The sequence below is a fragment of the Tachypleus tridentatus genome, chromosome 13 (genome assembly GCF_004210375.1).
Source record: "Tachypleus tridentatus isolate NWPU-2018 chromosome 13, ASM421037v1, whole genome shotgun sequence".
In the NCBI taxonomy this organism is placed as follows: domain Eukaryota; kingdom Metazoa; phylum Arthropoda; class Merostomata; order Xiphosura; family Limulidae; genus Tachypleus; species Tachypleus tridentatus.
In genome coordinates, this window is record NC_134837.1 from 59,983,064 (window position 1) to 60,010,958 (window position 27,895).

Here is a 27,895-nt window from a genome sequence, read left to right on the forward strand (position 1 = left end):
CAGATCCTCATTCCTAACAGTCAGTTAAGCTCAGAAATGTTTGGATTGTTCATAATCCAGGTCAGCCTCTCTTTCCCACAAACAGAAATGGTAGTGAATGTCATTCTTTTCCTAAAATGGCTTGACATCCCTTCATCCAGCTAGCATTATTCTTAAACAACTATAAGTTTCATTCCAAAGTTCAGAAAGTCAAAACTTTATAATCATATTTCCCATTTTAACAAAACTTCCTGAACCAGTTATTCTCTCCCTGTATTATGAGATTACAACTGAGCCTTTGAAATTCTTTGTTGTGTGTTGGTTTAACTTGGTTTAAAATAAAAGTAATGGTTTATGTTGTTTCACTGCAGTGAACATTCAAAATATTGATACAAAACTTAGTATCAAGTTCAAACTTAATCATTGCTTAATTTTTAATATTATTTCAGACCAACTTTTTCAAATTAATTCATCAAAGAAATAGTATTTTTAAAAGGAAGTAGTAAAGCCTCTTCCATTTACAGAGTTCCTGACCCTTTTATACATAATACAGATGTCCTACTTCTTTTCTTATTATAAGGCTTAAAATGATCAACATAGTTATTGATCCTAATGAATATCATGATTCAAAAATTGAAAATATATGAAAGCTAAGCAGGGCAGGCCTCTTCTAGTAGAACTTGTGTTTGAGAAGACCACATCCATCTATATCCAGTGTATGTATACATATATCTGAAGTATGAAACTATAGAAAAAATAAGCCATGAATGTACTCTCCATGTCATACATATATTGTGTTCATATGGACTAATCTATTACCCAAATCCATACTGCTTCTAACAGTGGTTCTACATACGTTTCTCAAATTCTAAGATAAATGGACTTGTTGCACCACACACAAATAACACCTAGAGAAATGGGGTCTACATGGACTGCTGAATTTGCCAGATTTGTACCACTTACTGCAATAGGTTTTACTTGTACTCTCTGAATCACACATATATACAGGTCAGAGATTAGATAGGAATCTTTGATCTGTTACCAAGTACATATCACACAGGAATCACACATATATACAACTCAGAGATTAGAGAGAAATGTTTGATCTGTTACTAGGTCCAAATCACGTAGGAAATCTAGTTTATATAGAGTTCTTTTATCATATAGATGTGCAATACTTAAACAACAAGACTTTGTATACAATTTTCAAATGAATTTCAGGGATGCACCTTCAACTCTATTGTCATTCATAGAGCATCATCATTGTAGGAAAGTAAGTCACTCAAAAGTAAACTGAAACCTAAGCTAACATTCTACAACTTGATGTATACTCCTAATTGTTGTGATTTAAAAAAGCATTAAATACACTAGATATGAAGTGAACAGGTTTTTCAAGATTATAACATAACACAACATTTTAGGACAACAAGGAATATAATGGTGCATCACAGCTGTCCCATCCTCTAATAAGCCACCTTTAAATGGAAATATAATATAGCCTGTTTCATTACTGTCTTTTTTGTAGATATTTCTATTCTTATATTTTCTAAATTGTATTTGTTTCTATATTTTCATTAAGTAAATATGGTTGAAAGTATCAACTATTACATTACAATGTGGTTTAAAATATCAGCTGTTGCATTACAATGTGGTTTAAAGTATCAATTATTACATTACAATATGGTTTAAAGTATCAACTATTACATTACAACATGGTTTAAAGTATCAACTATTACATTACAATGTAGTTTAAAGTATCAACTATTACATTACAATATGGTTTAAAGTATCAACTGTTACATTACAATATGGTTGAAGTATCAACTGTTACATTACAATGTAGTTTAAAGTATCAATTATTACATTACAATATGGTTTAAAGTATCAATTATTACATTACAATATGGTTTAAAGTATTAACTGTTACATTACAATATGGTTGAAGTATCAACTGTTACATTACAATGTAGTTTAAAGTATCAACTATTACATTACAATATGGTTTAAAGTATCAACTGTTACATTACAATATGGTTTAAAGTATCAACTGTTACATTACAATATGGTTTAAAGTATCAACTGTTATATTACAATGTGGTTTAAGTATCAACTATTACATTACAATGTGGTTTAAAGTATCAACTATTAAATTACAATGTGGTTTAAAGTATCAACTATTAAATTACAATGTGGTTTAAAGTATCAAGTATTACATTACAATATGGTTTAAAGTATCAACTATTACATTACAATATGGTTAAAGTATCAACTATTACATTACAATATGGTTAAAGTATCAACTATTACATTACAATGTTGAAATGCAGTATTATTCATGATAACTCTAAAAATTATATTGACTTTTAAATTGTATTAACTATTAGTTGTACTAAGACTGTATATCAGTACAGAAATATCATCTTTTAAAAAGCTTTAACATGAAATGTCCAGGATTTTGACAGTTGGTTTTTGCTTTTCAATGAAAACATTTTATTTCAACTGCATTACTACTGTTGAAGTTTGACATCTTGCACTCTCTCCATGCACATTGTCTGAGCCTTCTGTTACTTTGGTAACTCATATTTAAATGTCAACATAAACAAAAACTGGAAATTTTCAGCATTATGCTTTGATTTTTCTCTTCAACAGAAATATTTTAACTTCATTGTATGATTTGGATGCTCATTTGTCATATCATACAATCTAAAAGGGGACAATGACCCATGAAAATAACACGTGTCTTGTAAATGAACAGTCTACAAAATTATTTTACAAAAAATATGGTCAGAGAAGTAAGATTATTTTGTTTAGTATACACAAATCTGGATTTCCTTGAAAATAATGATTTATCTTTTAGTTTCTTTAAGTTGTAGAGTTGTACAGTATTAATAAACCCTGTAAATATTCTACATCATGAGCTGTTAATAAACCAAATAAATGTTCATGAGTTGTTAATAAACCAAGTAAATATTTCATATCATGAGCTGAAAGTAAACCCAATAAATGTTCATGAGTTGTTAATAAACCAAGTAAATATTTCATATCATGAGCTGAAAGTAAACCCAGTAAATATTCATGAGTTGTTAATAAACCAAGTAAATATTTCATATCATGAGCTGAAAGTAAACCCAGTAAATATTCATGAGTTGTTAATAAACCAAGTAAATATTCATGAGTTGTTAATAAACCAAGTAAATATTCATGAGTTGTTGATAAACCAAGTAAATATTCATGAGTTGTTAATAAACAAAGTAAATATTCCACATCATGATCAATTAATAAACCAAGTAAATATTCTACATCATTAGCTGTTAATAAACTCAATAAATATTTCACATCATGAGCTGTTAATAAACCAAGTAATTATTTCACATCATGAAATTTATTAAACTGAGTAAATATTTCACATCATGAACTGTTCATAAATCCAGAAAATATTCCACATCATGAATTGTTAAAAAGATAAAACTGAGAAATGGGGAGGGATAATTACTTTATTGATGTTATAATAATGAATCTGTAATACTGTTACCACCAAGAAATGATTTTCCCAGCATAACAGTTATTGCTACTGCCCATAACACTACTGAGTTCCCCACCTAATGAAATCAGAATTTTATCCTTTATTCATTAATTAATTCTCCATAGTGTGTGAAAACAAAGACTAACACATGAACAACTTTCACTTCATTTGTATCTTTACAATAAAACTTGATTGATCAGAAACGTTTTTTTCTGTTATTTATAAACTAGCTTGGTGAGATAGAATTTTTCATATGTGGTCAATTGAATGACTAATTTTTACAGTAAAGTAAAACAGTATCATGTAATATTTTTATAAAACATAGTATTGAGGCATGTTTTACATAGAAACACTCTTACTTATTAGCTTATCTTATAACAGCTATTAGTATTAAATGAAAAACATCACACAGGTGAATCTTCTGGATGGAAAACGAAGTTTGAACATCAACATTTTCCTGAGACAGTTTAAGTCAGGGCAAGAAGTTGTGGACTTTGTGAAAAACTGTCAGTCCTCAGAAATTGGTGCCGAAAGATTACGTACATTCAAAAAGATTCTTCCAGAAAATGAAGAGGTATATGATGTTGATATATTATTTGTCAGTGATTTAAAAAATTTAGTTATTTTAATACTGTAATATAGGTGTATGTATATGTAGCAGAACTAAGAGAATGTGCCACATCAGAGCTTTCTTGGATTACTGCAATGATTAGAGATGGGTAAATATTAAGTTATAATATTTTTTTATTAACATCTGTCTATAATCAAGTTAAGACCCAAATTTTTGTCTGAGTTATTATATTACATATTCATTTTCTTATAGAAACTTTTTTATACATCATAGTACAACACAAAATTAAATAAATAGAATATACAAAACTTTTTATTTATAATAGTCAAAAACGGTTACAATAAAAGTTAAATATATAAAAATTAAAGAATCATAAAAGCTAATATAAATTATTTACCTTTTATTCTTAAACCTTTTAAATTTTTAAAAAATTCTGTGTTTTAAGCATCTTTCAAATAATCACTCAGATATTTCTGAAATCTAATTATCTTTATTCCTTATATTTATTTCATGTTTAAGTAATGTTATTTTATAGTTCAATCGCCACTGTATAGGCCTAAATCTGTACAAAATTATTTTATACATGTCATCGAGCTATAAATAAGCAAATGTTTAAATGATAATATATCTAATCTTTTGCAAAATGTAATTTAATATTCAACACTTTCTCGACTGTCTTACTTCACCTTCTATCCAACTTTACTACTGAAAATGAGATGAGTAACTTTATTTCTTTTCTAGAGATTCTGGTTAATTATGTGTTTTTTTACTCATTTTGTATATATATGTAAATATTAATTCTTATAATTTTGTTGTTGTTTTTTTATTAACAACCCACCCATTCTTATTTAGCCCTTCACAAAGAAATTGTCCCGTACAAAGCATTCTTCTTTTGAAATAGCTGTCCAAAGCATTTCTTGGAGAAAATAACTTAATTATTCTTAACTAATTTGTTTGTCTAGCCACTTAAGATACCTAATGTACCCAGACTTCCTATATACACCTGATGAACATATCCCTTAACACAAAAGAATTGAAAACATTATGTAACTCTTACTGTCCTCAAATTTTCCTGAAAGTTATTTTTAACCAAAATCTTTTTCCACTACAAAGATCATGTACCAACTACCTGTTGTTTACATCTTGTCTACTTGCATCTACGTAAAGGCTGTAAATTCTCTTATGTTGATGAAACCAAACTTCACCTCAACGTTCAAATATTTCAACATTTCTATAAAAACTGGGAATTGTTTAAATTAGTTCCTCCCAGTTTATACTTCAGTATTATAACACTAGCAGAGACAATGAAGAATAATGTACTTTAATATATTTAAAATTATTTTTAAGATTAAATAATACAGTTCTTGTGTAATTATTATCATATTTTTGCTACATCATTTTACTTCAAATTTAAATTTTATCTATTGTTAATCTTAGAATTTATTTATTCATATGGAATCTTTAAACATTCAAACTGTACAGTTATCCACTTTACGAATTTCAATAGTTTTTAACATTACTTTCAATGACATTTTAAAGTTGTTGTTAAATCTATTTAAACTATTCATAATACATTCTCTATTCATAACAGCATCAATTTTTTACCTAAAAAGTAAATGTACAGCATGAGAAACTTCCTTGTATCAATGATATGAATAAAGATAGTGAAATATTAAATTTGTTTCTTTGTAGTTAAATTGACTATAGTTACAAAACTATAAACTGGGTTTGAATACCTGTCATGAGAAGAGTACAGGCATCCTATTGTATAGCTTTGTAAAGCTGCAGGCATACAACTGGAGGGAGGGGAGAATCAACAACAAAAAACATTAACTAAATGTATAACATGGGTGTGACAGAACTGAATACACTAACATTAACTAAGTGTATAGCATGGGTGTGACAGAACTGAATACATTAACTAAATGTATAACACACATGTGGCAAAACTGAATACACTTATGATATTAAGATGTTTTAATCTTAAAATTATGCTCTCTTGGTAGCTCAACAGTAAGCCTGAGGGCTTCTAATGATGCAAACAGAGTAGGTAATCTATTGTCTTTAACTTAATCATTATCTTGACAATATATTTATATAAATGTTTAAATTTTAAAAATTTATTATTACTAGTTTAAAATAAAAAGGAAAAACACATAGAAGCATAAATACCAGTTTTTAAGGTTACTCTTTAGTTTTTAAAGTAAGTTATGATTTTGCTTTTATAAGACCTATCTATCAAAAACAAAACTTCTCACATCTTATTTATCAAATGTACAGGTATCAATAATTCACATCTATTTAAAATAAATAACCATCCTACTGTTGTTCTGAGTGCATTTATTTTATGAATTTACAATGTATGATATTTCTTAACCTTTCTGCACAGATAATGACAGTCAAGGCATACACAGGTGACAGAGAAAAACTAGGTTCAGCTGAACAGTTCTTTTTACAACTATCCGAGGTAAAGAATTTCACAGTGATGGTTGATGGAATGTTGTTGATGGAAGAGTTCCAGCCCAGTGTTGGTACCCTCCAACTCCAAGTCGACCAGTATCTCCAGACGTGTGACAGTCTGCTTCATAATAAGCCTCTGAAACAGTTTCTTCATCTGGTCCTGGTGACAGGCAACTTTCTGAATTCTGTAATTACTGTTCTCGTTCCATATGTTAATTGATTTAGTTTAAGGTATACAGAGAACCTGATATAAACATAGCACAAAGTATTTAGGTAAATACATGGCAGAAATACGGTCTGATATATACACCACAAGATTGATCTATGAACTAATGAAAGTTACTATTCTACCAACAGAACTTACGTATAAGTGACTATGTGAATCCTCATTCAAATTAGATACAATAGTTGGTGCTTTGTTTATATCAGGCCATTTTGTGTAATCTGTTGCTAGAATAGTAACTTTCACTAAATTATATCATAAAGTATGAAAAGACCCATTGTGAAATACTTCACAGTATTAGCAAGTACTACTGTTTTTTAGGGAAGTTATGCTGGAAATGCTGCTGGATTCAGGCTCAGCACTTTACCGAAGCTTATGGATACCAGAGCTAACAAACCAAGGATGACCTTACTTCATTACTTAGTGGAAGTTGCTGAGAAACAAGACAAAGAAATGTTGGACTTTATTTCAGACATGAAGTATTTGAAACAGTGTGCCAGGTATTATTCAAGAAATATGTCAGATATAAGTCAATTTGTGCAACATGTTTTATCTTCAGTTGCAGAACAATTTGTATGACTGATATATTCAATCATTAAACACTTAATAACACAACATCACTGAGATATATTGTTTGGATGCAGTAGTTTAGTTGTTTAATACCCAGAGCTCTTTACAATAGTGTGTATAATATCCCATCACTCAAAGACTTCAATCATTACAGGTTATGAGCATTAAGTAATTTTTAAACTTAGTAAAACATAATGGTTCTGCACTTGATATATTGATATTTATCTCAAACTGAACACTTTAATAAATCATAAAGTTTATAAGTAGTCCTTGTCTCAGTTTAAATACTTTAAAATCAATGTAAAAATATAGAAGTAATCTTTATCTTAGACTTATTACTTGACTCAGTGCAAAAAGCTATTAATAATATTTTCTTAAACTAAATGTTTTAACTAGTGTGAAAGGGTAGTTGTAATTTTTTCTCGCATTATATTGTTGAATCAATGTACAAAATGGATTTAGTGTTTATATCTAGTGTAAGTAAATTACTTAATGTACTTTAACAGTTTAATTAGTTCTACAACTTACTAATTTCTACTCACACTACAGCTATTACTCAACTGCTTGGGTTTTCTCTCTTTGCCATCTAAGCATTGGTCTGATTTTTTTAACACATGCTCCAGTCTTTTATTCCCCAGTTAATTACCCTTGATGATATCTGTCTCATGACATTCTCCACCTAGATCAGTACACCCTCTATCTTGGTACTGTATATAAGCACATCATTCAGATAATATTATCATTATAACTTTTTTTAACAAAGCATATACTGATGAGTTTCTTTATGTCACAACTGTTGGAAATCCTTTAAGCATTCTTTGTGTTACCTAATTGATTTTCACAAAACAAAAAAACATTGTTTGGCAAGCCAGTATACGACATGAATTCCTGGATTACCATTTCTGACACAGAGGCAAGTCAAGTCCCGTCTCTCCCACCTTTAATATCTAATGCTGCTCAATGGTTGGGAGGGGAGGGGCCACTCTCAGTTAAAGCTATTTGTGACCTTACTTGTAGTGTGGTGGAGATATATATTTGGTCTGATAATGTTTATTTAGGTGGCTGTGAGGCTGCATCTTCATTCAATCTTGGATGTTATGGAGAGAATTTAGGTTAACTTTTTACCAGTGCTTTCCTTTATTTTACTGGCTTCTCATGAGGCCAACTTGGATCAGTTGCCTCTAGGTTCTTTTCTTCAGTTAGTCACTTGTATATGTGATTTTTTGAGTCTTTTCCTGGTTGCTTTTAAGTCTGCACTTCCCTTAATGGTGGAAAGGTTTGAGGGCATATACTTATTTCTCCCTCCATCCTCTGATATTGTGGTTCATGCAGGGAGGTTTACTAATTGATTACATGGAGGGAGCTATGTTTTGTCTGCCATGTTTATTGGAACATGTTTTGTCTACCACTTCCAGATATGCATATTTAGAATCTCAAAGAATAGACCAGCTCCTGTAAATCTGAGGTTCCAGAATGGAGTCTGTGGTCAACCTGAAAAGACCACAATTTTCTAGGGTTCATCTGATGCTAACTATAGGTCTGAAATATTAATTATCCTTCCAACTTTTATCAGAAATCTCTCAGTGATTACCACATTAGTTTGATGGTTAGATAGGACCATTGTTGGTATATACCTTGGTTTAATTGTCATCTTTTGCACTTTTTCTAGTGTTTTGGGTGGTATGTCGTTGAGATTTTGTCTTCTGGTGGTGAGTTATGTGATGCCTTTTTCTTTGACCTTTGATTTTTTTTTACTTGATGTCACTTGTCTGCATTCATCCTTATCTTTTTTGACTTCTCAGCTTTTCATTGGCTACTAAAGGGAGTCATAGTTCCGCCCATATTCAAATGTCTTAATTCCCAACATCAGCCACTCAGTTCATTATTATCTGGAATAGGTGCTACCTATATCTGCAAGGTTCCTCAGCTCAGTTGGAACATTCCAGTTGTGGATGTGCCTTTGGGGTCTATGGGATCTCAGATCCAAGTATTTTTGGATGTGTGGAAAACCTTTATCGCAGATCAATGGGTACTACAAATTCTTGTATCAAGATCAGTCATTCAGTTTACATCTCCATCACCATTATCTCTCAACCTGTAGTTTCTGCTTCTTGCAGATACTCATATTTTGGAACTTTGTTCCAGAGCTATCAGAGTTGTTGGTCAGGGGCAGTGCAGTCATCTCAGTATTTCCAGGATTTTATTTCCATATGTTTGTTGTGGTTGAGAAGATGGAATATTTGTGTCTGGTCATCACCTTTTGTCATCTCATTCAATTCCTAGATCTTACAAGGTTCATAATGGAATAATTAATTACTATACATTGACATTTTTTTGCCAAAAATTTAGATGACGAAATTCAATGTAATCATGCCTATCTACACATTCCTATAGTAGAGTCGTCTACCTCTACCTCCATTTTGTGCACAAGGGTCAGATACTGCAGTTCAAGGTTCTGCCCTTTGTACTAGCATCAGTACCATATGTGTTCTGTCAAATCATACAAGCTTTTCTTCATCATCTTCATTCCCTATGTCTCTGCATACGTCATTTATAATTACATGGATGACTATTTACTATTGACAACATCTTGTCAATTGGTTGAATGTCACACCCAGATTCTACTTTCAGAAGCAACCAAGGCAGCCTTTATTAGCAGAGTCTAGAAATCTATTTCTACTCAAAAACAATATATTGTCCATCTTGGAGTCTTTTTCAACATGCAACTCAGACTCACCTGACTTATGTTTCCTCATCTTGAGTAAGGCATACTGGATCCCATCATTTCAAGCCAATTGGACCTCTTCAGGTTGAGGAGAAGGTTTGTTCATTTAGGTGTTGCTTACCTTCTTATCATGCCTAATTCCACCCACAGTGCATGAATTAGGTTCTGATTGAAAAACAAACCTGTTCTGTATGTAGTGCTGTTTGTACTCCAGGGTGCTAATCTTCTATTAGCGCACCTATAATATATGTATATATACAGGGTGTTCGGAAAGTCACTGTGCACTTATATATTTATCAACATACAAAACTGCACAGTGACTTTCTGAACACCTTGTATATGCATTTTGTATGGATAATATCTTCACTACCACCTTCACCTTATCAAAGTGGGATTCTAACTGTAGTGTGAGAAGAAGTATGTATGTTTTGGAAGTTAACATTTTCTCAAATCAGAAATCTTTTTCCAATAATACTGACCTTATTTCATGCTCTTCCATCCTTCTTCCCAGCTATGAGCCTATGTTAGAGACTGCAGATTGAGTCAGTCACAAAAAAGTGATAATATTATCTGAAGGAGGTGCTTATATACAGTACCAGAACAGAAAGTGAATTGACATAGGTGGAGAGTGTAATGAGAGTAATATTGTAAAGGTTAATTAAGTGGAAATAAAAACATTAGAGACAGCATGAAAAAAATCAGACCAATACTCCGATTGACAAGGAACAAAATTCTAGCAGTATGAGAGAAGGTTAGAAATGCATTTTTGATCTAAGAAAACGTTAACTTTCAGACATAACCCATCTATGTGACATTACAGGATATCCTTTGAAGCTTTGGAAGCAGAATTTAGTCAGCTTCGTCTTGGAGTGACAAAACTTAAAGAACAAATAGAAGGTGATGATGAAAATTTAATACAACACTTTGGGAAATTTGTTCAGGTTGGTATAATGGGAAAGAAGCCTTTTTCTTTATACAATCTTAGTTAAATAATTAAACTAGGATAGAGTGATTTCTTTTGTTCACTGTGGGTGTTTTAATTTTTTCTTTCAGTGTAGCATCATTGACTTGAGTGTTGAACATGCTACAATGTAACATTCCTATTAGGGTGTATACAATTGACTAGAGTGTTGAACACACTACACGATAACTTATAAAGTTTAAAAGAACTGAATAGTCTGTCTATTAAAATATTTTACCATGACAAGTATTCTGTTTGATTAGACTGTAAGTAAAACTATGGACAAAGTAATAATAAAACCAAAAACTGTTGTTTAGACTGTAGGATAAGATGTTATAATGCCAGGAAAATGGTAAAGATTCTGAAACTCTACTAGAAGAAAAGGGGTGGGGAAGAAAGTGTAGTGCAGAGTTCAAAGGAGCATCAACACCTGAGACAGTGCAATGAGTAATCATGAAATCCTGTTTTAAAAAGAAGACCATACTTATTTATTCAGTACAAGAAATTGCAGGGTTGGACAGCTATTCATTTTGCTTTACTCGTGTAGTCCATGGGTGAGTACAGTCTGGGATGGGCAAATTGATGAAGAAACCAAATCTTGAGGATAAATCTGCAAGTGATCTTGTGGAACATCCCATCTGAGCAGTGTACATGTAGCTGCCATGGAAGTATAACTGTTAAGTCTATGATGACTTAACCTTAAAGTGTGGCTTTGACTAGTTTAAGTATATCTAGACAGTTACCACTTTATAAATAGTTGGATTCAGAAAGGAAAAGAAAAGGGTAACTTATCCAATCACAGTCTCATGAAAGATAAAGGATGACAACAGGTTGATAATTGCACCTCAGGAAGAAAGAAACAGTTACCAAAAGTAGAGAATGGGAAACGAATGTATCAGATTTAGTCCCACTGCTCAACAGATGAAGAAAATCTAATTATTGATTAAACTAGATGGAGAACTACAGGTAAACCATAACTATCAAACACTTCTTAAGCCTAATCAACCAGCACAGAACAAAGGATATCATTAAGTATTAAAATAAAAATATGTATGTAACAATAAATAAGTACAATATCAGGTGAAGTTCATGTGGGTTGCAGACAAACCAAATGAATAGGAAGAATAATAAGAATGAAACAATAACGAAATGAAATACATATGATTGTATAAAATTAAGTAAGTTTGGTAACAATAATGTGTATGAGATGTGACGTATGGAAGAAAAACAATATAGTTAAACTAATGATTGATATACCAGTAATATGAATTACAGACAATCCTAAAACAACAAAGGCCATGGTAAGCCTAATTGAAGAAAAGATGCATCTAAGACATTTTACTAACTTGAACTTGAATATTAGTATTGACTAATCTAATGAAACTTAAGTTATAGGAACCAAACAACCACAGATAATAATTTAAAAATAAATAGTTCAAAAACCATAACAGTGGAATGTTTTATCTATTGGTTAACTGTATGTCAAAACGTGTAGGCCTCTAAACTCAAGGTGAGGACCAATAAAGTTCAACTCATTGGATACTCACTTTCGGACGAAGTAAAATAAAAAAATTTTCTACTGAGTAGCACTACCTGAAGCCTGTGTTAGTGCTGATAGAACATGAAACCTCAATGTAGTAACATAGAACTCATAATGCAAAAGGAATAATCAAACACAGCTGTGTTGGCAGAAATAAATAGAAACTATTTGTAATGAAGTAATAAGTTTTCTACTCTGGTAGAAATATAAAATAATTCCACTCTGAAATAACTCAACAAGTTAGAAATATCAGTATTGTACAGGGTGTTTGGAAAGTCACTGTGCAGTTTTGAAAGCAGTGACAACAGCATTCATTTAGTGTATTTCAAGCCAGCAACTGATAGCAGTGTTTAGAAACAAAATAAGAAGGATCCAGGCCTGTATTGATGCCAATGGGGCCACTTTCAACATTGTCATTCATATTTACCTCCTGTATTCTATATTGAAACATGTCTGTTAATAAATATATAAGTGCACAGTGACTTTCCAAACACCCTGTATAATAAATAATAAACTTGTTGAGGAAATTAATATGAAGATAGGGATAAAAATAAACACCTGAAAAGACCACAAATGAAATGCTACAATGTGAGTAATGTCAAATGAAAAGTGATAGCTTGGTGGAAAAGAATGGAGAGAATCACGTGCTTTAAGAGAGTGTATCACAATCTTGTTGGTGGAGGGTTATCACACAATGATTTTCATTTGAAACTAATTTAAATCAGATTCAAAGATAGGTGAGAGCTCCAAGGCTTTTGGTATGTGAGAAACATTTTTGAATACAGAGGGCTTCACTGATTTATAATAGCTATTTGTGTAAGTGAAGGTAAGTATCATATCAGAATTATAGTGTGTTATATTGTCTTTCTTCATAGCAAGCCTCGAAACAGTTAGAGAAGTTAGACTGTGGCCTAAAGGAGCTTCGTATCACAGCAACAAAGTTAGCCAAACATTTCTGTGAAGACCCAAATGTATTCAAAGTAGAAGAATGTTTGTCTTTGTTCAATAATTTCTGTGAGAAACTGAAATCAGCTCAAAAAGTAAGTTACATTTATTGAATTTTTGTCATTCAGTCATTAATAATATGTGTTGTATGCAAATTGTTTTAAGGCTTAAAACAACAATAAATTAGTTGTGCTGTGTGCAAGTAAGTGAATAGAGTGGACAAAGTACTGTGTTTTGTTTGTTTCTTTAACTATATACTGATGAAGGATGAGCTGTACTGTGTGGAAGTAATGAATAGAGTGGACAAAGTACAGTGTTTTGTTTGTTCCTTCAACTATATATTGATGAAGGATGAGTTGTACTGTGTGGAAGTAATGAATAGAGTGGACAAAGTACAGTGTTTTGTTTGTTCCTTCAGCTATATACTGATGAAGGATGAGTTGTACTGTGTGGAAGTAATGAATAGAGTGGACAAAGTACAGTGTTTTGTTTGTTCCTTCAACTATATACTGATGAAGGATGAGTTGTACTGTGTGGAAGTAATGAATAGAGTGGACAAAGTACAGTGTTTTGTTTGTTCCTTCAACTATATACTGATGAAGGATGAGTTGTACTGTGTGGAAGTAATGAATAGAGTGGACAAAGTACAGTGTTTTGTTTGTTCCTTCAACTATATACTGATGAAGGATGAGTTGTACTGTGTGGAAGTAATGAATAGAGTGGACAAAGTACAGTGTTTTGTTTGTTCCTTCAACTATATATTGATGAAGGATGAGTTGTACTGTGTGGAAGTAATGAATAGAGTGGACAAAGTACAGTGTTTTGTTTGTTTCTTTGACTACTGATGAAAGAAGAGTCATACTGTTCTTGATGACAAGAAACTCACTTGAAATAAAATGTATCTCATTTATCTTATTTATTAAATATATAGCATGAGCATTTTCTAAGTATGTAACATCAGCTTTCACCTTTTTCAAAAACTTTTTGAACTTTAATATATTCTTCATCATCTAAATCTTAAAGCCTTAATGGCCAGTTTCAGTGTAACCTCCTTCTTCACAGAAGTCCCAACAACTGAAGCGTGGAAAGTAGCTTTATAACTTTATATTCTAGACCTCAACCCATTGATACACATCCTCAGCAACTAATTAGCAACCTTTATAGAATTCACTACTACCAAAACTAACTGTGTGGTCAATAATCAAAACTACCTACAAATAAATGGTTTAATTATGGGGAATCCCGTGTCATCAGTTCTAGCCAACATTGTTATAACACAGATTGAATCACAAGCAACCAATTCAGCCTTACACCCATCACTATGCTGGTACAGGTACGTTGATGATACAATTGCTGAATCCACGTCTACAGAACACACACTTAGTTTTTTCAACACATTAACTTGATACATCCCAACATTAAGTTCACCTGTAAACAGGAAGAAACTAACAAATAGCATTTCTTAACCTCAAGATCACTAGAATTGATACACAATTCAAAACATAAATCCACAGAAAAATCACTCATACTGGATTATACATTCCCTGGGACTCAGCACATGAAACAAAACAGAAACTCAACATATTAAGAAACCAAATAAATAGCCACAAATCTAGCCCAATAAAATTAATAATGAAATCAACAAAATAAAACAACACTTCATCAACATCATCAAATTTCCTCAAAAAACCATGGAAAAAATTATATGTATGTACCCAGACCAACAACAAACAAACAACAATAAATCCCAAGATACAACAAACTACAAAATCTTATACTGCTGCATACCATATGTTCTCAACATCAGCAAAAAAAAAAAATATTTGGAAAAGCTTATAACAAAATGCAACATTCCAGTAAACACCAAATTTATTCAAAAACCAGGTACAAAACTAAAGTCCATACTATGTAAAAACTACACTAACAAACACAACACCAACATTATTTATAAAATACAATGCAACAACTGCTATGACTTCTATGTTGGAGAAATAAGCAAAAAAATAGAAACTATATTCAAATAACACAAAAAACACCTTCACACATTTTGAATACTGCAAATCAAATAAACACAACATAACCATAGAAAACAACCAGTAGGGAAACAAATATAAACAATTGCAAAATCAAAGAAGCCCTATTTATACAGTAACTAAAACCAAAATTAAACTAATGTAAAGGAACACCTTTATACCTATACTAATTAACACCTAACATCCACCTACAATCCCATACCCATTTATACTCTCGTCCCTAAGACATGTCTGGCAACAGTCACTTGCAAACTCTCTTTTTCTTAGCCTGAAGATGACCTAGGAAGATTGAAACGTTGTTCTCTCTTTATGAATAAAAGTGTTAATACCCACCATCTGTTCTGAGATACAGAGTTGTACTGTGTGTATGTAAGTTTCTAAGTGGACAAATGTCTGTGTGGTATCATGTCTATTACAATAAACTTCTAAATTTTTTACTTCCTTTTATTCTAACCATATTCATTCTAGCTATTAACTGCATGTATATTTAATAACAATATTGTAATATTAATTATTCTTATTTCTTTTGTTAATTTTACTAATTCATCTGTCCAATTTTTTCTGAACACTTTCTTTTCTTCACTCTATTTATTTAATATTTAATTATCACTTTATCTATCAAATATTCAGTTTTTCTCCAATATTCTATTTCCTGTAATTCATATAACTATGATTTATACAAAATTTAGTATTTCCTGTCATGCCATCTTTATGAATATCATATTCTCTGTCATGCTGCCCATATGAGTATTGTATTTCCTATCATGCCATCTATATGAATATAGTATTTTCTGTCATGCCACCTATATAATTACAGTATTTCCTGTTGTGCCATCTATATGAGTATAGTATTTCCTGTCATGCCACCTATATGAGTATATTATTTCCTGTTGTGCCATCTATATTAGTTTAGTACTTCCTGTCATGTCACCTCTATGAGTATTAAGAATACAATGTTTAGTATTTCCTGTTCTGTAACCCATATTGAGAAGTAAATTACAAATTCTTGGTGATGAAAATTCCCCACTCTATAAATTCAAAAACTTACAGTAAAATGCATGAAGAAATAAGCCCACATAGTATTCACACTCTAATAATATAAGTTATAATACACTATGTTTCAATGAAGCATCTTAATTTTGTGATATACACATAAACGTTTTCTTTATGAAACATGTGAATGATTATAAACTCACAGGTTGGGGCCTGTTAGAAATTGTTTGTATTTTTAATGATAAATAACATTAAGTATTTATCTTAGTATGAAGAACTACAAGTTTAGAAATATAATGAGTTTGTATGCCTTTCCTTTAAACTTCCTGTTCTAGAACTATTATTGGTATTAAAAATATAAAGTTTAAGGTTTCTTTTACTCTGACCCTAATTGCTATTATGAATGACATCAGTTTATCCTTTCTTGTCCCTCACATAGTATTATGATTACAAATGTCATTGTATAGAGTCCTGTAGCCCTTATTGGTATTGTCAATAAGGTCTGTTCTTCCACTTCTGTAGGTTGTAGTTGTATTACAAAGCATTGCCAAAGTAAGTGCTTGTACACCATCTAACAACCAATATGTTATACACTGGAGAAAGAAGGTGTAACAGAGAAAAAGATTGCTTATCTAACTAGTTTATGTTCTTGCTTCTTGGAAGTATTAAAGAGATATTATATCTGTGTTAGTAGTGGGTAAGAGATGGTACTAGATTTTCACCATGAATCAGCTAATGTTATCCAGATTTCACTGATTTCTGTGTTAGGTTATCAATTAGGTGGTTCTAGAGAATTCATCAATTCTTGACTCTTGTGTGTAGTTCTCATCATATTGTTATTGGATTATCACCCTTTTTTTTTTCTCTGACATTGTAAGTATTATAGTGTTGTATGTGTATTATGCTCCTGATTCTATCTTTTGTTGACCTGCTTCTATTATAATCTACATACAAATGGATGCTGTAAATGAAGCTTTTCCTCCCAATGTTTGAGAGATTTAAAGTGTATCCAGGATTAGAATATGATACTTCCTGTTTTATTACTCATGCTGATATCATGGATACAAACATTAATAATGTAAAGTGCACAATACCAAGCATATTAGGTAAATTAATGTATAAAATAAACCACACTTGTGGAACAGAACATTAGCACAAAGATTAGAAACTAGTGTCTACACAATGGTATTTCATAGTCAGACTTAAAACTTACACAGTTATTCAAGCATACTATTGATGTGATTGTGCTTTGTAGACACTATGAGAAAAACCTATACACTGGATACATGAAGTGAAGAAATAGTGTCATTGACCCCTATCCAAGTTTTCATGTTATATACCATACAAGTTTATTTGTTATATCTGCTCCTGTGTGGCTTTATAATGTGAAGAACTGAGTAATGACTAATGATACTGTTTCTTCACTTACCCTATCCAGTGTATAGATTTTTCTCATAGTGATAACAAAGTACATTCACACCAACAGTATGTTCGGTACTTTTTACTATAATATAAGTCCAGCCAGATCCCTGGTAAAAAAACAATAATTACAGTAGTTCCTAAGTCAAACACCAGCAACTCCAATCCTGACAACTTCAGACCAGTCAGTCTCCTTAGTTGTCAGGGTAAACTTCTTGAACATATTATATGAAACATACTTCTTCTATATTGTGTAAACAACAATCTGATTCCTAACAAACATGAATAAAAATGTATTCAGCCTATATACACCCCTTAATAGAATATGAGTGTCAAGTCACCTTCAACATGTCAAATAGAATAAAAAAACAAATTACAGTTACAACAGAACAGAGTTCTCAAACTAGCTTTAAGACTTCCAAAATGTACACCAACAAGTTATTTACATAAAATATGTAATATTCAATCAGTAAATGAAAAACTAACATCTCTTGCACAGAAACTCCCTAATTGCCCTAAGTGCATGGAAAACAATGTCCTCACACAATGAATACCTAACTGCAAAGAAACCTAAACACAGTTAAATTTATGTCATTCCTTTTTCAGCTCTGGGCACAGGACAGGTAGATTATTTGGGGTGTCTGTTTTACAAAAGTGGGGTTTCTCAGGGATCTCCTGTTTCACCCAACATATAATTTCTTGGCACTCTTGGATCCTCTGATCCAAGCTACCAGGTGATCCTATTAAAGGGCATCTAGTGTGATGTACTTCATTCAAACACTGTTGACTTGCTTCTTCTAATTAACACTGCAACATCCTCACCTCTGACCTTAGTCTTCTCTCTGCCACTGTATCCACCAGACATTCACCAAGTACCAACAGTTGCTGAAAATGTAAAATCTTTTCTTTGAAACTAAATAGCTATTCTAGCCTGCTAAAAACATGCTTTGTTTGTTTTTAGTTAACTTGTGTTCAGGGTACCTGATGAGGAGTGAAATTCTCCTAAACTAGCATAACCCAATAATATGCATTGATCAAAGTGTAGATTGAACTGGGCCTACCTTGAACTAAGTGTAACAAAATAACACACAATGATATACGTGTATATTGAACTGGACCTTCCTTGAACTAAGTATAACACAATAATGCACATTGATCAGAGTGTAGATTGAACTGGGTCTGCCTTGAACTAAGTATAACCCAATAACATGCATTGATCAAAGTATAGATTGAACTGGACCTATCATGAACTAAATATAACACAATAACACATGTTGAGCAAAGTGTAGATTGAAGTGGACTTACCTTGAACTAATATAACACAATAACACATGCTGATCAAAGTGTATATGAACTGGACCTATCTTGAACTTATACTTTGAGATTGAAAATTTTTTTGAATACTAAGTTTCTCTACAACACAGTTTTATTCACGTTATACATGGTATCATTGAGAAAATCAGTTAGGGCTGAAGAAGACACATGAAAATGTTGAAACCAGTGTACTGGTCTTGTGCTAATGTTTCATTCTGAAAGTGTGTTGTTATTTTTTACAATCATTTAACAAATATCATTACCTATTATTCTTACTAAACAATAAATTTATTAACAAAAATATTAATATGCTCATTTATATAACTGAAATCAACAGTATTCTGAAATTAATACTTCCTTCTCTTCAACCCTTTAAATAAGAAACAAATATATAGTTTTCTGATTGTACCATGATAGTACTAAAGATGAGTCATTCAACATTCTCATATATTATAATGCTTTTCTGGCAGGAAAATGAGGAAAGAAGAAAACAGGAGGAAAGAATGAAACAGATAAAACAACAGAGATTAACTCAGCAGAAAGGACGAAAGAAAGGTACACATTTTATTTCGTACTCTTCTGACAATAAATGCTACTAAATATGGTAACATTATTGTTTTATATTATATTTTATTTCCTTGTCTAGACATGATGAGAGACATTCTATTGTAAGTCAATGAATTTTATTGTTAAATATCATACTCATTCTCTAGAAAATGTTTTGATAATTAAAGTGTTATAATATGGAAAATAATGATTGAATTCGGTACTAAAACACTGGCAAATATATTGTTAGTTACAACATTAAAACTGTCAATAATATTATGTTATACAGGGTAAGTGTTAAATACATTCTAAAACCTTAATGAATTAAACAATCGATAATATATTGTAACCTGCAATGTTAAAACTGTGAAGATAATTCCTTGTAAGCAGTAACTACAGAGGTATTTTGCTATTTAATAATTGCATTAGATATAAATAACTGTTCACATTAGATTATTTTAATTTTATGGAAAAATATCATTAGGTACTTCATTTCCAACATTTTCCACATGTTTAGGCATCAACTTTCATGAGGAAATTTTTGAAGGTTTAATAAGGAAAAAGGGCTGAAATACAACTATAAACAAAATCACATAATACAACTGTAAATAAATTAATATAATACAACTGTAAACAAAATCATATAATACAACTATAAACAAAATCACATAATACAACTGTAAACAAAACCATATAATTGAAGTGTAAACAAAATCATATAATATAACTCTAACAAAATCATATTCCTGTTGCCTGAACTATAAACTGAGCTCTATAATAACATAAAACGTCTTAAAAATTGCCAAGAAAACTGAGTTTTGTCAATCATGGCTTTTAAATCCAGTTATCAATCTTGCATGTGGGCATATCATGCATTTCATGGTCTCTTATTTAATATATGTATAAAAGTTTCATGTATATAACTTCTTTTGTGTATTAATAATTTTTGATCTTAATATATTCAGGATGTAAGGCAAGCACATTTAACACAAATGTATAACTTGAGCACTTTTGTGTCATGTGCACTTTCTCCATGGAAATGTTCTGTAACAGATCACATACTTTGTAAACAGTGATTCTTTTTTATTGGCAATTGAGGTAATGCTTCAAGACTATAACATCCATTAGTTGTTAGTAAGAGAGGTTGTCCTAAGAATAATAAAAATACTGTCATTAATTTCCAGTGACTTTTGGAAGCTAAACAATTACAATGTTAATGTGAGCTTAGACTATAACTTTCAACTTTACTTTTATGTAGTTGAATTTACCATAACATCTCTCTCCAGTAAAGGGACAACACTATTAAGATCCTTCTTGTACTTTAATTGTTCTCATTAGAGCATAAAGAGTTTAACTGTCTATCAACATGCGTTTATTCTTTACACTGTACAGGAAACACAGTGAATCTAGAATTGTGCATTGGTTCTTTGTAAATATTACTATCGTCAATGGCAAATAGATAATTTTAGTAATTATATCAAGTTATACTTTGTATGTCTATGTGCGTGGTGTGACAGAACACACAAAAATGTAATAAGTGTGGTTCTACTTGTAGTTAGTTGCCTCCAGTAGTTAGAGTAACTTATGCTGTATGTATATATTTTGTTCTAACAGATACAAATATAATAGGTGTTGTTTTACTTATGTTTAGTTGCATCCATCAGTTATCCTGTGTGTATGTTTTTAGTTTGATATAATATATACAAATGTAGTAAGTGTGGTTCTACCTGTGTTTGAATGTCTTCAGGAATTAGACTAAGCAACATTGTGTATGTATGTTTATTGATATAACACGTACAAGTGTAGTTCTACATGTATCTAGTTAAACTGAACAATTAGACTGAACTGTGTTTGTTTGTATAATTTAACACGATAGATAAATATTCACAAGTTTCAGAAACAACTATCTTATAATACTTCCGTATTTGGTTTGGTTATAAGGAATTTTGAAGCCATTTGATGATCACATGGCTTAACATCTGAAATTGTATTGAAACTTTAAAAACCAGTAGTGTAAATTTGAATTTGAAGACACTGCAGTCTAGGTAAACTATACAATCTATATTGGAAGACACCACAGCCTATATAGACATTTCAACCTATATGTGAACACATCACAGTCTAGGTCAACTGTATAATCTATATTGGAAAACACCACAGTCTATATAGACATTTCAACCTATATATGAAGATACAAACAGTCTGTGGAAATGTTACAACCTATATGCAAAGACACAACAGTAGGTAAATGTTACAAACTACATGTGAAGACACCACAGTCTAGGTAAATTTTGTGACTTATATGTGAGTATACCACAGTCTAGGTAAGTGTTAAAACTTATATGTGAAGATACCACAGTCCAAGTAAATGTTACAACCCATATGCAAAGACACAACAGTAGGTAAATGTTGCAACCTACATGTGAATACACCATAGTCTAAGTAAATGTTACAACTTAGATGTGAAGATACCACAATCTAGGTAAACGTTGTGTAAAGCACACATTAGTTTTGAAATAGTTTTAAAAAGATGTGATATATTATTCAGGTTATAATTATGTCTTGTTTTGATTTTAAGTGCCTATTTTCTTGGTTAGAATAAGCGAACAATTTGAACTCAGATCTCTATCCTGTATCTCACCAATTTTTTCACAGATACCAGGATTCGACAATCCTCAGTCTCTGGCATCCTCAAAACACTTTTACAACGCAACACAAGTGTAGGCCTTATTTTCTTATTAACTGCACAAAATGCATGTTTCTTACTGGTGGTGGCTGCAGCATAATTGGAATATTTTTTTGCATCCAATCATTTACTGCTGTGTTTATGATGTTTCATCTTATCTTTCCACTGTTGGAACCTTGCTCTGTGCACACTAAAAATGTTCTAAAAATCTTTATGCTGTTTTATAATATTTTCTCTTTTGTTATCATCCTACTTTTAATTTTTAAATCATTTCATAATCATAAAAATATTTCCTGTCTTAATATGACACTCTTATTTCTTTGTTATCATTGCATTCCAATTTTTAAAATAATTCCTAAAGTGATTGAAGAGATTGACTACTTTTTATATGCTGATATTTTCCTTATTATTACAGTTTAATTGTTAAAATATATTCATTTTTATCCAAAACGTATCTAAGTTCTTGTCTCACACTGATTTCAAAGTTAACATCCTGTCCATAGGATGTTGGTACCTTGTTTGCATCATCATCACCAGACATAAGATACTTGTTCAATTTCTCAATTATTTAAAGAAAAATGTATTTTACCATGGTGTGAACTACCTTCAATGCTTACCTTTAGTGTAACAAGAAAGTATCAATCCACCTGTAACATATACTATTAGTGTAAACAGAAAGTGTCAAACCACCTGAAACATCTACTATTATTAGTGTAAACAGAAAGTGTCAAACCACCTGTAACATCTACTATTAGTATAAACAGAAAGTGTTAAACCACCTGGAATATTTACTATTAGTGTAAACAGAAAGTGTCAAACCACCTGAAACATCTACTATTATTAGTGTAAACAGAAAGTGTCAAACCACCTGTAACATCTACTATTAGTATAAACAGAAAGTGTTAAACCACCTGGAATATTTACTATTAGTATAAACAGAAAGTGTTAAACCACCTGGAATATTTACTATTAGTGTAAACAGAAAGTGTCAGACCACCTTTAACATCTACTATTAGTGTGAACAGAAAGTGTCAACCATCTGTAACATCTACTATTAGTGTAAACAGAAAGTGTCAAAACAATCTATTATCAGTGTAAACAGAAAGTGTCAAACCACCTGTAACATCTGCTTTTAGTGTAAACAGAAGGTGTCAAAACACCCATAACATCTATTATTAGTGTAAACAGAATGTGTCAAATCACCTGTAACATCTATTATTAGTGTAAACAGAAAGTGTCAAACCACCTGAAACTTATAATTAAAACTTTGACTTTATGAGTTAGTCATTTACCTTCAAATATTGTTGAAGTTTTATTTAAGATGAGGAGTAGTCTGAAAACTCTGACACGTGTCATAGGCAATCATAAAAAGCAAAAGATTTTCAGTGGTGGTTTTATCTCAGATCTTTAAGTAGTGATGTAAAAACAATTGTATTAAGCTACATTAAATATATTGAAATTGCACTTTCTAGAAATGAAATATATAAAAGTAAAACTGATTTTGAACATAAGATATGTGCTTACCTTACAGACATTATCCCCAAGTTTGTCTTTGATGCTGAACACTTATTTTTTTTTCTAAGCTTTGCATTAAAATATGTTCATTAAATGTACTAAATGCTTTATCTGTTAACTATAAAATCATGTGCTATTGTTCTAACTTTGTTAATAATTTATATTTGACTTCTGCTTAGGACTCAGAGGATCCTCGAGAGATGAGGAGGAAGTATGTGTCGTAGAGCGACTTTTAGCAGATATTAAGAAAGGAGATTTCAAACTCAGGAAAACTAAGTCAGCTCCATTGTGAATCAGAAACCACAAAATATTGACGTTTTTTAATCTGCTGTGATTTAACTCTTTTTAAAAGTCTGTTTTCACTAGATGGTTAATGTTTCATTGCTGTGATTTTACTGTTTTTAAAAGTCTGTTTTCACTAGATGGTTAATGTTTCACTGCTGTAATTTAACTATTTTTAAAAGTTTGTTATTACTTGACAGCTACTGTATTAGTTTTATTATTAACAACCCTTTCAAAACATCTGATTTTACTTGACAAATAATGTATCACTGCTGTGAATTAACTGTGTTTTACTTGACAGATAATGTATCACTGCTCTGATTTGGCCATTTTAAATGTTTTTACTTGACAATTAGTCATAATAATTAACACCATACTATGACAAAGAATTTCTACCACTTTTTTGTGTTAATGTTATTTTATTAATAAGAAATACTCTCTCCTTCTGCTGAATATGTTGTGTCTCATTTCACCACTTTTATTGCTCTAACAGTAAAATTTGTTTCAAAGTTGAGAGAAAATTGTGCTTATATTTGAGAAATTAAAAAATAAGTGATTCCTCTCCAATCATGGATAGTGTTAGCAGACATAAGTAGTTTCTCTTCAACACAGGATTGAGTTATAAGATAACATAAATAGTTAGTTTTTAGTTTACAAGCAAGGACTGAGTTAGTAGATAAGACATGTAGTCAATTTCTAATCAAGGACTGACTTAATAGACATAAGTAGTTTTTCCTCCAACCACTTTACCATTCACTAAATAACTGTATTATTTGGTTAGATAGTACCACTTACTAAATATGTTTGTGTTATCCAGTTAGACACAGTATAGTATATAACTTTTTTTATTTTCTGGTTATAGATAGTACCATTTACTAAATATGTTTGTGTTATCCAGTTAGACACAGTACACTAAATAACTTTGTATTATCTAGTTAGAGATGATACCATTTACTAAATGTGTTTGTGTTATGAGGTTAGACATGGTACAATAACTTTGTATAATTAGGTGCAGCATCATATCATATAAGTTAATGCAGTCACTTCACTATTTAGAATCTCTGTGTGCTCACCTGTAATCATCTTTGTATCTAGATAACTTGATTCTAGAATTTTTGAATAATTATTATGGTCCATTGTAATTTTTATTGAACATAGTTTCAGTTTTGTTTTAATCTGTGTTGTATCTTGGTGTTTAAAATGTATGATTTTCAAAATATTTTTTTTTACTCTTCACATGCAGTTTATGCCTACATTGTGTTAATAATTAATGAATAAATTCAATCCAGTTGTAAACAACAGTATCTAGGTGAAGAAGTCTAGATCTAATAAGGAGATTTATTGCCCTTTAGTAGGTCTCACAGTTTTACTGTACTAAAAGTATATCGCCCATTAGAAGGTCGCATTTGTCACTACTAAAGGTATAATACTTATTAGTAGGCCTGTTACTCTATTCTGATACCCATTAGTAGGCCCGTTTTTTTCATTCTAATTGTAATGCTAATTAATAGGCCTTACATTATTACTCTACTATAAGACCTATTAATAAGGCTTCATTTTTTCACTCTACTGAAAGTTTAATGCACATTAGTAGGCGTCATTGTTTCCATTCATTGGGTACAATGTCCATTAGTAAGCCTCAGTCTTCAGGTGTTTTATTGTGAAAATTATAGCTATCACATGTACAGTGACAGTCGGTAAGAATAATATTTTATATACAACTTTCTACCTTAAATAAATATTCTGTAGGAAAAAAAAAACATTAAATATATATTAGTTATATTCTTGGTAAAGACCAAAATGTTTTTGAGCAAGTCTCACTAGCCTGTTTACTGTGTTCACTGTGGGGAAGCGAATCCCAGATTTTAGTTTTGTAAACTCATGAAGTTGCTGTTGTCCCTCACCAGGGAACAATTTTACTTAAAAATAGCTAGTATACGAATTCTTAAATAAGTCTGTATTTCAGTTCATCATTTCTTGATTCCAGACGTAAGACTGTTGGATAGTTTTAAAATGAAACATACTGCTATGCTTAAGGTAAATATTCTATTTATGATAGTGTTTTATAATCAATGATACTATAGGATTTGTTTTTACGTTAAATTTATGATTATTTTCAGCAACTTTAAGAAAAAATTGTGTGTCTAGGCCTCCATAGCGCAGCGGTATGTCTGCTGATTTATAACGCTAGAAAGCAGGGTTCGATATCGCGTTGGAGAGAACACAGATTGCCAATTGTGTAGTTTTGTGTTTAATTACAAACAGTGTTTTTGTGTGTGTGTGAGTATATGACAAGCAGTTTCATAGGAAATGTACATTTATGGCTTTCAAGCAAATCAAAATATTGACAGTGAAATTAAAAAGCTATTGTCTTGATTTTATAAAATTTAGAGATATAATTTGGTTTCACGTTTATAACCTCAACAGAAAAAAGCATGTAGATACTGTTTATTACATTATCCTTTCTTTATAAATTGAATGACCTCGAATTTATAAACTTGATAGTCAGTCATGCAAGTAAAACATTTTGAAATAAGCTTACACAACGTTTTAAATTTGTTTTATTATCAACTTTAAAATAAACGATCTTTGGTTACCTGTAGATTTAATTTTATTCAGATTTACTATTGTCATGTGTATAGAGAAACGGCCTCATAACAGATTGGTTATAGCTTATTTTACCTGAGACATTCTCTGAAGATATATCTGACTGGTTACTTTGTCTCTGTATAGAGTAGATACTCCAAGGTTTTGTGTAATTACATTCTTTATACATTATTTATTTAAAATTTTGTGAGACATGTCCTTAAAAATTCTTTCAAAAGGCGGAAAAGCTGTAATAACTGTTATGCATGTTTCTAGTAGTTTGTAGTCTTGCTTCAAAATTTTTCCTTTTTTTTAATTTCAAGAAAGAGTTTTAAACACCTAAAAGGAAAACAGTGATGGAACTAATAACTTAGCTGTAAGAAAATGTTGCTTTTATGAGCACAAACCAAATAAAAAAAATGAAATATTACACATTTAGAGTGCCTTATCAACACGAGTAATCAAAATCGAATGTTCATAAATGTATTATTTATCCTGATTTTAAGTATAGATGCTGAACGTATTTGTGTAACTGAGGGTAATATAGCTCACGTTACGTATATGTCCTTAAAACTAAGGATAGTTGAGGCTATCTGAAGACATTATTTCAAAGAAATCAACGTATATACAAATTGTGTAAGAGATTTAAGAATTTTTCTCCAGAAAATACATAAAAACATAAAGTGAAGAAAAGTCAATTACAGCGCCTATCATGACATCATAATTCTACTATTTAAATTTATTATAAACCTAACAATAACGGCGAAATAAAAATAACCATATTGTGACTAATTCTCTAATGTTTTGGCAGGTTACTTGGTTATAAGTTTTTCATTGTTCTTTAACGCAACAGTAACAGCTAACTCAGAGATTGTTTTGTCCATATGTGTGTGACTATTGTTAACTTGTTATTTTAATAAAAATGCTAAGAAGTTAATTAAATAATGGTGTTTGTGTACCATACTTGTTGTTATGTAAAGAAAGAGATTAAAGTGTATGTTGCTTGATAACTACTGTGGCAGTA

At 31.0% G+C, this 27,895-nt stretch overlaps 1 protein-coding gene across 2 annotated transcripts in view; it reads left to right on the top strand.

Moving 5' to 3' along the window:
• Window positions 1–27,881, top strand: part of LOC143241012 (inverted formin-2-like) — a 75,305-nt gene extending 47,424 nt beyond the window's left edge. Inside the window, exons 8-15 of one of the 2 annotated variants that reach the window (XM_076484416.1) lie at window positions 3,915–4,076; window positions 6,463–6,720; window positions 7,078–7,256; window positions 10,872–10,992; window positions 13,428–13,592; window positions 19,727–19,811; window positions 22,458–22,522; window positions 24,183–27,881. In XM_076484416.1, coding sequence (XP_076340531.1) covers window positions 3,915–4,076; window positions 6,463–6,720; window positions 7,078–7,256; window positions 10,872–10,992; window positions 13,428–13,592; window positions 19,727–19,811; window positions 22,458–22,522; window positions 24,183–24,227 — 1,080 coding nt within the window. In that variant the 3' untranslated portion in view covers window positions 24,228–27,881. The remainder of the gene's footprint in view (window positions 1–3,914; window positions 4,077–6,462; window positions 6,721–7,077; window positions 7,257–10,871; window positions 10,993–13,427; window positions 13,593–19,726; window positions 19,812–22,457; window positions 22,523–24,182) is intronic. The other variant, XM_076484415.1, reaches the window with a different exon arrangement.
• The last annotated feature ends 14 nt before the right edge of the window (window positions 27,882–27,895 follow it).